Here is a 12,155-nt window from a genome sequence, read left to right as displayed (position 1 = left end):
GGGGGGGGCGACTGGGGGCTGGGTTGATCGCAGGGGTAGGGTCAGCTGATCATGGTTGGGGGGGGGGGCGTCATTCGATCGCGGGGTGTTTAAAACATAAGCTTGGTGGGCCAGGGGGAAGCACTCCTGTTCCTCTTGGCCCACAAGCAGTGCAATAAAGGCACTTAACTCATGGATCCAGCCCTTCTCGCCTCCTTTCATCTGTCAGGTTTGCTGATGCCCGGGAAACCCGGCCTGAAGAAGTTAAAAATAAAACATTAGTTAAAATGGAGGCACACAGCCTCCTTAAAATATTTTAGTGATCGACCCGCCTCCTGATAACGGGTTGGTCGCCTGCCCCCCGACCCGCCTCCGTTAAAACCGGAAGTAGGCGGATTAGAGACGAGTTGCTGATTTTAAAATTTTTAACCACCATCCACCTCCTCCCCCACCTGTCCTGGGGGATTAAAATTACCCCCAAAGAATGTGGTAGGAAATCACTGTTAAGTTCGGCTCAGGGTTTACAACTACAAGAACCAGGGAGGAGGTCTGCAAGAAGTTCCATGACTTGAAAAAGTTGACTCTTAATCTGTAGAATTAACCTGTCTTAATATGAAGAGGAAGAGCATATAGGAGCACAAAGTTATATGTTTCAATTTTTTTAAATATGTGAATGAAACAAATTAAAAACTCACATGCCTAAATGAATAAACGTACAGCCAGAAATGCAACTACTCTTAACATGGAGAGGGTGGACATATATGGCCATTTCAATTATAAGTGTACTTTTTAAGATACCATTGACATAAATAAAATACATGTTTAAATTAATTAATGTAACTGATTTATTATCATTGACCAGATTATAAACTTTCCAATGCTGTGGATGAAAATTTGGGATGAAATTGACACCAAGGTGACTGAAGGTAAACTAGCTCCATTCTGAAATGTAAGGATACAGTAGTTTTGAAGAAATAACAGTTCTATATATGTGCTAGGAAGTCCCATTTTTAATTAATAGAAATTCAAACAAGAAATTGCATTACTGCAGAGATTACCCATACTTGTTCAACTACACAAATGCATTAGACATGAAAGCAGCAGTTATACACTTACAACAGACAGATATAATTGCTGATGCACTTCAGATTTAGCAGAAGTCAGGTTGGGTTGGAGCCACCATAGACAGCTGCAGTATTCTGCAATTCACTGCTTCAGTCAGCACTTTGTTAAAACTTTGAAATCTTGAATTTCTTTTATACAAATAACTCACATGTCTAACTATGAATAATGCATTCAATTTGCACCCACCCCCCCACCCCATCCCCTGCCACCTTGCAAAACTTTCCTTTAACAATGACCGAGGGACTGCTGCATTTCAGAGGTACCGTCTTTTAGATAAGATGTTAAAATGTGACCTCATATCCCTGCTCAGGTGGATGCAAAATATCCCATAGTACTATTTTAAGATCAGGGGAATTTCTCCTGGCGTTCTGACCATCACTTACCTTTCAGTTAACACCACAAAAACAGCTTAACTGGTCAGTCATCTCATTGTTGTTTCTGGGACCTGACTGGTGCAAATTGGCTGCTGCCCTTGCTTACATAACCACAGTGACTGCACTTCAAAAGTGAATAATACATAGAAATACATAGAAGTTACAACTTGGAAACAGGCAATTTGGTCCAACCAGTTCATGTTGGCGTTTATCTTCCATGTAAGCAAATAGTACTAATCACATTTACCTGCCCTTTATCCTCTTTTCCTTCTTCCGTTTATCCAATCTATTCCCGAATGTTGACATAAGCATGGAAATTTCATGGAGCTGCTCTTGCTACGGCAGCATAACTTCGCCAGAAGTGCGGCAAAAACTCCCTTTACATGTGTAAATGGGGTCTCCGTCGTACTTCCAGTGAAGTAACGCCAACAGAGTGGGAACAGCTCCGAGGGATTTTCCAGCCAAAGTTTCTACCTCAACCACTAACCCTGGAAGTTAGAAATGCTTTAGAACTCCATGAGTTCCTGATAGGCACTATATAAATGCAATTTCTCTTTGTTTTCTTCTTTACTTTCTTGTTAAAATTAGCAGAAAGAGGGAAATATTCCCAACAATTTTCATACTGTTTAATCATTGTCTTTATTCTTACAAGATTCTATCCTATTTTTATTCATCCAGCACTTATTAAAAGGAGTCAACTGATATACCAGGAGCAGTTTCTGATGGGAATCTTTTACATGCTTCTATTATTTTTAGTGTAAAAGATAAGTACAGATATGGAAGACCATTTGGCACATCCATTCAAAAACCTAGTCCTCCCATCTTAGCATCAAAATATCTTACATGATTACAAAATTTTTGCTTCTGTTACCCAACCCAGAAGTCCATTCTATGTGTCCATTCTTTGCATGAAGAAATATTTCCTGACATAAGTTTCAAATTTATCTTTCATTTGTTTCAACCTGTGTCCTATTGTCATGCTTTAACTTGAAATAGTGTAGTGCTCTTCACTTTTTTTCATGTTTACTACCTTTTTTATGAGGTCCCCTTTCAGTGAAGACATTCTTGTAATCTCTTTTCTTGATTGCTTGATGATTCTGTACTCATATCTTCTTTTTCTATGATCATTGCCCAAGTTAAATACCTTATTTATATCTGCATTAAGCATGGCTTTCAGCACTTTTAAAAAAAACTGGATCATGTTCCTGCTCAATCGCCTTTTCTTGAATGAAAACAAGTTCAACTCTGTGATGCTCTTTTCATAAGCGTGTTAAGGCCTAGAGTTACCCATTTAGAACAATGTCTAATTATAGTTCTTGTAGAGAAAGAAGTATAGAATGCACATTTTTGTCCTTTTAAAATTTTCTTTATTTATATTGCATTAATTCTGATTTCAAGAATTACACACTAGCCAACAGTAGTTTATATTTACATGCAGAAATTTGCTGCAGAAAATTTTAGTCAAGAAAATATTCCTTATGGCCCAACTCATTTATAATCAATATATCAACATCCCCCAATTAGTTTTGCTTATTCCAACATTAACAATCTTCAAAATAGTGGACATGAAATGTTGATGTGATGGTGTCCACTCATCTTTTGCATTTTCTAGCAGTTGGAAAATGTGCATATTGTGAAGACAGAAAAGGGCTACTTTTTCAACTTATAATAAGGCTGATGAAAACTACTGCAAGAAATAAAGTAATTTCCTCCCCAAAACAGCTTAGTAATAGCTATGCTACTAGTTACTATAACTGAATAAAACAAAACACAAAACAGTTAGTTTCTCTATCAAGTGTGCATTGGATACTTCCATTGATATTTACATTATTGGTTAAACACTTTAGCTTGTACCATGAAGCTGCTTCAGCATTCGCATTACATTAAAATACAAATTAGAAGTTAAAAATGTTTTTAAGAAATCTGCTTATATTTACAAGAGTTCATCCCCAAGTGATGGCCATTGACAAGATGAATACTATATACAGTTGGTAAAATGGCTTGAAATATGATGAAGGATGTTTCCCCACATGAAGGCTGTATTAAAGGGGAATGTTTATGAAGTCCAAAATCCTATAAGTGTAGAATTCTTATCTCCCCTCCTCAAGTGTTCAAGAATATTATTTGTGAATAACTTTTTGCTGTAAAGTACTGCCAGGAGATGAAGTCTCTTTTGTAGAGGTCTGCAGCTTGACATTACATTTTATTAAAAAAGCTGTGTACGCTGACATAAGAATCATAGAAATTTACGGCACAGAAGGAGGCTATTTGGCCCATCGTGTCTGTGCCGGCCGAAAAAGAGCTATCCAACCTATTCCCACTTTCCAACTCTTGGTCCGTAACCTTGTAGGTTACGGCACTTCAAGAGCATATCCAAGTACTTTTTAAATGTGATGAGAGTTTCTGCCTCTACCACCCTTTCAGGCAGTGAGTTCCAAATCCCCACCACCCTCTGGGTGAAAAAAATTCTCCTCAACTCCCCTCTAATCCTCCTACCAATTACTTAAATCTATGCCCCCTGGTTATTGACTTCTCTGCTAAGGGAAATAGGTCCTTCCTATACACTCTATCTAGGCCCCTCATAATTTTATACACCTCAATTAAATCTCCCCTCAGCCTCCTCTGCTCCAAAGAAAACTTGCCACTTTCCCTTGAATCCAATGGACTCTTACTTTTCTTACCAGTCTGCCATGTGGGACCTTGTCAAAAGCCTTGCTAAAATCCATGTAGACAACATCAAACGCGCTACCCTCATTGACCCTCATGATTTTATATCATGTTCTTCAGTGCCAAGAAATCCACATAGATCATGTCCACCGGCTACTACCATGTACTGTATAGTTGGTCTATTTTGTAAACGGATCAGAAGCCACCTAAAGCAGTTCCCTGCCAAATTTTTCTTTCAGCAGAGAACAAGATAAAACTTGTCAGTGACTGCAAGAGTTTCTAATTGGTTTAGTGGGACTCGATGCTAGCTACAGAATGTGATTCTTGAGGATGGCCATTGCCTGCTGTTGGCAGAATTCATATACTTCAATGAAATTCAACCTGCAGTGCTCTTCAAAGGAGCTCTTCAACCATTGATTATTCTCCAACAGAAAAAGGCTGCTCACAATTAACACCATGGGAAACTTTGGGGAGGGCAAGCACTTTACAGTTAAAGAGCTTCATCCTATATTAACATCCCTCTTTAAATTCATTCTTGACTTCTAATTTGCAATGTTTTTACAGTTTGGTCAGCTTTGAGATATGTTTGCATTGGTTTATAGATTTAATGTATCTGATTCAAAAGATACACTTCTGAAAAAAGGATTAAGAATTTCTAACCTAAGAGATATATAATATAGCTACTAGAACTTAAGATTTTAGAATTGATTTCTATTATACTTTTAGATAAAGTTAAAAGTTCTGTCTACTAAGATCTGAATATTTTCAATTTAACTATTTTATGTACTCATTTTTTAAAAATTGTTATTAATCTGATAATATCAATTATATATCTGTTTCTTGGCACTGAAGAACATGATATAAAATCAAAATCAGATTTAGTGCAAATTATGATATTTAGTGCACAAAGAAATATGTTAAACCTTATAATAAATGAAGCTGCAAGCACATAATCAACTTGTAATACATACAGCTAAACTCTATTTGATAATGAAGATGACAAGCAACTAGAATTTGTGCAAAAAATGGCAACATGTATGTTCCTGTGGCCATTTATGCATAGATGCCCATGTCAGCAAAGCAGTTGCTCTGAAACCATGTTGATGTCTAATTCCATGTTAAATTAACATGTTTACATATGTTGCCTTGTTTATTGTCATGACTTTATTATTTTTCTTATATAGTTAAATTAATTGACTAGACTTGAGCTATTTTGTGACACCAGGAAGTGAGATTTTTGTCATCTAATTTGACCTCCTCAATAATGGGATGGGAGTGGAAGAGAATTTAATTCTTTCTTTTAAAACTGCATCGCCCAGTAATACCATTTTCAACAGATACCGGGTTCTATTTTCTGATTAAATTCTTCAGTAGAATGTGATATCAATTATTCATACTTTTTGATATTGGTGAATAATCAGCCTGAGCTGCCTTATTAGAACTACGCACCACAACAGGCAAATAACCAACAGGTCAGCCACTAGATATCATCTCTAATGACTGTATGTAAATAGACCCAATGTGTGGACAATTGTTGAAGCTGTTGGGTTAGGAAGGAGACAATTTGAAATGTGTTGCTTTATAAAATTAGGGGAGAAAGGAAAACAAAAAATTGTGTGTTTAGACATCCAACAATGCTAATAGGATGGAGGGGGGAGGGAATAGCTTCTTCGGGGGAAATGTGGAGGGAGTGCTGAATAATTTAAATTTTTGCAAACATTTTCAAGTGTATAAAAAGGATTTTTCAATCCCTGTAAAACACAATTCACAGAGAGCTTGAAGGAGGTAATTATCACCTACATCACCTGGGCAGTAATCTGGCTGCCCATTGTAGAACCAGTGGGATAGAAATCAGGCAGGTTCTATAATGAGCGGGTGATCTGCTCCACCAGGTTACTGTCCAGGTGGTGAAGGTAAAAATGGCCCCTGAGGTTTAGTTTCTATTTCATTAATTGATATTGAAACATGATGGGGGATAGGGAGAACAACTGCTGTGATCACTAGGCTTAGTCACATTATAAATGCATTCAAAAGATCAGTAAATGATGTTGCTACTCAAAGTGATCAGAGCAATTCTCAACCTCATCTTTGCCAATTAATGTAGTAAGGAAATTGAACATTCACTGCATTGGCAAAAAATGTTAAGTAGCAAATATCCCACTCATTCTTGATTCCTCTATTTGTCTGTTTATAGTAACAAAACTTATTTGTTGCTACTTACCATTTTCTTAATACTAGACTTATTCATCCAAATCAGTTTCTACTGTGAAAGTATATCCAAGGTCATCAAGATCATTGGCTTGTTTAGGGGTGATGATGGAATGGATTTGTCACTAGATCCCTGTAAAATGATGCAAGTGAAGTGAGCTTATCAGTCCCATACTTCATACAGATTTCAGCTACCTCAAAAAAGACCCAAACCCAAGACATCCCCATTTGCCCCTCCCTCCCCAATGACTACCCAACACAATAGTCTCTATAAAAATGTTACATAGCAGTCCAGAGACCAGCACAGCGAGTAGTCAGAAAGTTAGCAGTTGTAGTAGTGCATGCTTTCATAATGTTTTGGTGTTGAAGATATGTTGCTGAACTAATTATTGTTGCTAATCTCTATGATGCCTAATTCTAACTGTGCTGACTACTGGACAGAAAGCTGAAATGCCTCATTTTCTACTATTGTTACCTCATACTTTGAAAAAAAATCAAGTCCTCTCTCAAAATAGTATATAAAGGAATTTTTCATTTTTTAAACTTTAAACCATTATGATTTCAGTAGATTTGTCTCACTGACATCATCGTCCTAGTCAGTTACTTAGTACATTCGATTCATCCAACAATATTACAAATTAGCTATGTACAAACTGGTGACATATCTGCATTAGGCAGTTTCTGACACCAGGAACAAAAACTACCTGTCAAATTGTGAACAATATAGGAGGTAAATATCACAGATTAAAGAAGTCTAACTCTGCATTCAGAGTGACACTCTAGAAATGTAAAATAGTTAATACTAACAACTGCCAAATTTAAATTGCCAAACCATATTTCAGTAGTAAATTCTCTTGGTTTTGGTTAACAAAAAAAATTCCTAAAAATGGAACATTTTGGTATTTATTGTGAAGAATCTTAAACTTGATTGATTAGATTGTGAAATATTCCACTTTGAATGGACAGTGTGCTTTCAATTCTTAACAAACTAGCATTTGCAATGACTAAAGTTGTGTTGCATATAATGTATATATAACATATGAGCATGTAATGCGGTTTTCCACACTGGTGCTAGCACAATGCACATTTTTGCGAGTCAACTTTTGGCGTGCAATTTTAGCTGCTGGGTTCATTTTATTTTCTCTTCAAGCATACTGAGTTTACTGGGTGCAAAAATCAGATTTGTGTTGTGTGCACACCTCCTAGAGAACACAGTTCAAGAAAAATATTGCCATATACATTATATTCATGGCTGTCTCAAAGTACCAAAATGTTTCATCTTATTTCTGTTTACGGCTCTCTTTATACACTTGAAAACCTGTTAATAATTAGCTACCCATATCCAATCCATTTTTAATCCTGATAATTCCTAAGGAAAATACAAACAAAGCATTCCTTATGTAAACATTTATAAAGTATTGAAACCAAATTAAAATGTTGCATGAATCTGCACTAAAACTAAAAATACATACCACTACCTGCCCACAACTATATATATTTACAGATTGTTGTGAAACACATTACAATTGGAGTAATTGTATTAATGTGTTTAGAAGCTTCAAGACACATAACGCCTGAATAGCTGGCTCCATGTGGAAACAGGAAACACTGATGAGAATGAAAACTTAATGTGGCCAAGACACATTGTTATATAATGTATTTTTTTATTTTCTCTGTTTTATGGACTTATACAAGTTAGGAACGTGACAGAGGCTTCCCAGACTCATTTCTCTGGAAGATTATTAAAGCTTTATCATCGGTGAAAGAAATATTTCACTCCACCACTGCCTACACTAGGACCAAACTCTGTTACCAAAATGGATAGGGTGTGTTAAGCTACACCTTTCATATGTCTCTGAAATAGAGAAAAGGATACCTTCCTCACTTCTGTCTTAGTTGGATTCTAACTCAGGTCATGAGGGAGAAAAGTGAGATGCTTTGATACGCCACTTAGCTCCCTTCTGCAACACAAATGAGTATTTTCATTCTCAGTATCTGAGATATCTTTATTCTACTTATCTGGACTGGATCTTAACCCAAACTTAACTGCACCACATAATTCCTTCTGATTGCAGAAAATAATCTTAACTATAAAAAATTGTTACTTCACTGGGTAATTGCCTCCTGAGCACTTTTTTATAGTTAAATTTCTAATTTAAATTATTGATACTTCTCTCATATAACAATGAGCACATAGAGCCAATTAAATTTTGTTTACTGCCTAAGGGATGATGTGGTTTGCAACCTAGAACTTTCCGACACAACATTTAAAATCAACACATACTTTTTCAAAGCCTGCTGAAGACCCATATTTAAAATTGATACAAATATATGAAACTGAACTGAAACTGCTTCCTTTACAACTGTTCCATAATAATATAATTATATTACCTTAAATAGAATATATTTAACTCTAAGGAATTTAAATCATTTAATGTTAGCCTTTGCCCTAAAGATATTTTCCCTATTGTCATAATTTCTTCTGCAATTATGCTTACCAAGTTACATAGGACTACTTAGGAGGAAAGGAGAATAGTGGTCATAGCCAGATTAAAAACACTACCTGCTACTCAGTAAAATACAAAGTGTGTTTTAATAAAACAATGAACAACGTAAATGATTTGGCACATTATAAATTACTAAACATAAGGTTGATGTGATTCTAAGGAGGCATATTATTTCTGGCAGGAATAGAGAATATTGCTGGGCCATTATTGTTTCGTATTGTTAAATGCTGCATAATAGAGTTGAAAATCAAAATGTGCTTTTTATTGGTAGTCGGTGGGGGGGGTACCTACAAATCAAAATGTTTTCACCAAGTCGCATGAATAAATGTGTGAGTCAGTGCTTTTCTCTGTTTTTCCTGGCTACTGACTTGCAATGTCAGTGATAGTCTTCACGTGAAAGATTTGAGCACTTTCTTTTTTTATGATGGGCAAAGATTGGAACAGCTATCAGCTGTCACAATGCAGATCTCTATATGGTGGTCAAACAAAAGTAATCAATCAGCTGCAAAAAGCTTGCAACATTTAAACTTTGCCAGCCAGGCATATTTTTTGTAGCCTGGGAATTTACTATGATTTTGATCCTTAGTATACAAGAGGCATTTATAGTGGGATTAGCTATTCATCCTATTCATAATCAATGGAGAAAAATAATTCCATGTTATTTGAAATGTATTAATGGCATAATTTCAACAAACACAATGTACATGATCTTTGACACAATTGACACTGTCACTTCAAATGCTCTGTAATGTATATACAAATACCAGATCTCTGTGGGATCTGGATTTGATGTAATTTTACAAGATCTGTAAGAGGCAAATGTGGCATTGCAATTCTAGTTCTAAAATTATTTTGCAGGTCTACTTTAAACTTTGGGTCATGGTGACTTCAGTTGGAACAGTTATATTCTTTTGTTTATGTTAATAGCAGCTCTTAATCACCCTGCATGCATTGTTGCTTCTCAGCCTTGAATGTAAAGACTGTTTTGGCAATCTAGCACTGTGACTTGAAGATGCTTAAATTAATAATAAAACATTGTTAAAGTTACTTGTTAATCATTAACTGAAAACCCAAAGAAGGGATTTTTGTTCTTAAATGAAACATTATAACTAAATAATGTCATCAGTTGATCTGTTCTAATTCAAATCTTTTAAACTAACAAAGGTTTTGATGTGATAGCAGTGTAGACTGGTCCGCTGCATTTTTTTAAAATAGGAAAAAAATGACCTCCAGAATTTAAGCGTGACAGATGGAACTATAGACACAGCCCAAAAGAGTTTCAATTAACATAACTTAATCAATGAAGAGTTCAATTAGAGCCAGCCATTAAGGAGTTAAAGTGCATGCAAAATTTGTCCTGAACAATCTCAGTTTCAAAACGATGGTTCCACCTTGTTGCAAAACAAATAATGTGTGGAAAGACACTGTCTGTGCACATTCTTCAGCTTAATTCACATAATACAGCCAGTAGACCACATTGAAGAATCCAAAAACAAGGGGAAATATCACCCGTGACCACTTGTCAATGGCATTCACATCAGTCAAATCAGGGATGTTAATTTTCAGCTGGGAAGCACGCCTCCGTAGCCTGCTCTTCTTTTGGGCCACGTGTCTTTCCAAGGCGTTCCTGCCAAAGTTGTGCCTGGACAATCCTGCCTTCCTGTACTGAATGCCGGAGCTGTCATATGGCATCATGGTGCTTCTGGGATCGGCAATGCCCATTGTGATCTCAGCAGCACTCATTTCATTCTTAATCTCAAGTGTGCTTAGGAGAATGTTTTCATGTGGATCAATCTAGAGGTGAAAAAGAATGACAATTTTGTACATTTTTCAACAAATAGTTTTCCTGAAATTTCACACGGTTGTTTGACTTAGATGAAGATTTATCACTACAATTTTAACTAGGTTCCAAATAACTTAATATTTTTATAAAATCTCCCATGATGATACTTAAGGGTAGTCTTGGACCTGGAGCAGTTTCTCATACTACTGTCCTGCTGTGCTCATTTATAGCTGTAATACTGCAACTTTACTGAAGCAATATGTCATGTGGCTGATACAAAGTAAAATTTTACTTGTCACTGATACTGAAACATATATCTCATGGATATATTTTTGAAATTTATCTGTCTACCACTTTATTTAGATTATAAAATATATATTTTTGTCCTACCTTGGTAGATTTGAAGTATTTGGCTAAGCTTCAAGTGCTTTTATTTATTTGTTTGTTCTTCCCTCCCTAAAACAACTTATGTGATAATAAAATAAATTTGCTTCTCCCTCTTACTTTCCACAGTGTAATTTGTAGTTCTTGTTTCTTGTTGAAGATATCACAGGTGGATTACTGCACCAGAGAGGCTTTTCCCCTCATTGAATTTCCAATGAACAATACCTTGAACAGGCAGTCATTTGTCAAGGACCAGTCCTGACAGTCTAATTCTGGTTGCAATGACTGAGCTCAGCATTAAAGGAACTCATAAACATCCCCCTCTGGCTCCCGGTGCTCCCTCAACAACAAAGAATTAGCAGTTTAAACTGTATAAAACGCTAATAAAAGTGAAATCCTTCAATTTTTGATTTTTTTTCACCTCACTGTTGTTATTTATAAAATTTCTATGGATAGGATGGGAAAGTGGAGATGATGTATTAGATCAACCATGACCTTGTCGATTGGCAGAGCAGGTCGTGGGGCCTACTCCTGCTCCTATTTCTTATGTTCTTATGTTCTGCCCAGTTGTCATGTTATGAATTATCATGGTGCAGTCTGAGCACTGTAGTTCTAAACTATAAAGGATCAAAACTGCAACTCTCATGATGCATCTTACAAACATACACAAAATCCATCTGCTTGACATGCAACATGGGTTGACAAGGTACACTCTGCGATAGACAGAAAGTGAGAGTACTGACAAACTCAGAGAGAAAGACAGACAGAGAAAGAAAAAGGGCAAAAGATAAACAATAGGCGACAAGAGATAGGAAGATCTTAGCCACGCCAGACAATTTTTTTCTTTGTGTTTATTTAGATAAGGGCTATCAATATTGGCGAAGAAACATATTCTTACTGTGTGACCCAGTGGCAGCATGACAAATTCACATATCTGATGGAGCACAGTGTAGATTCAGGGTAGAGTTTCCTGAACTTTGCCTCAATAATATGCCTTCATCCCTGCCTCAGAATTGCAACTCTATTCTAATTTCCCACACCAAACATTCGTAATGTCCTCTCTGAATGAGAGTTCCAGTTAGTTAATGCCTATTTGTGCTGTGGACTTACATCACTAGGAGCTGGGTT

At 36.3% G+C, this 12,155-nt stretch overlaps 1 protein-coding gene across 2 annotated transcripts in view; it reads right to left on the bottom strand.

The window, feature by feature from the left end:
* Positions 1–7,260: 7,260 nt before the first annotated feature.
* The window catches only part of gabrb2a (gamma-aminobutyric acid type A receptor subunit beta2a), a 302,038-nt gene continuing 297,143 nt past the window's right edge, over positions 7,261–12,155 (bottom strand). For both annotated transcript variants that reach the window (XM_067996136.1, XM_067996135.1), the window contains one exon: positions 7,261–10,654. In XM_067996136.1, coding sequence (XP_067852237.1) covers positions 10,307–10,654 — 348 coding nt within the window. In that variant the 3' untranslated portion in view covers positions 7,261–10,306. The remainder of the gene's footprint in view (positions 10,655–12,155) is intronic.

This window comes from Heptranchias perlo, chromosome 14, assembly GCF_035084215.1.
Source record: "Heptranchias perlo isolate sHepPer1 chromosome 14, sHepPer1.hap1, whole genome shotgun sequence".
Lineage (NCBI taxonomy): Eukaryota > Metazoa > Chordata > Chondrichthyes > Hexanchiformes > Hexanchidae > Heptranchias > Heptranchias perlo.
Note: the sequence above shows the minus strand (reverse complement) of the source record. Positions and strands in the feature narration are given on the sequence as shown.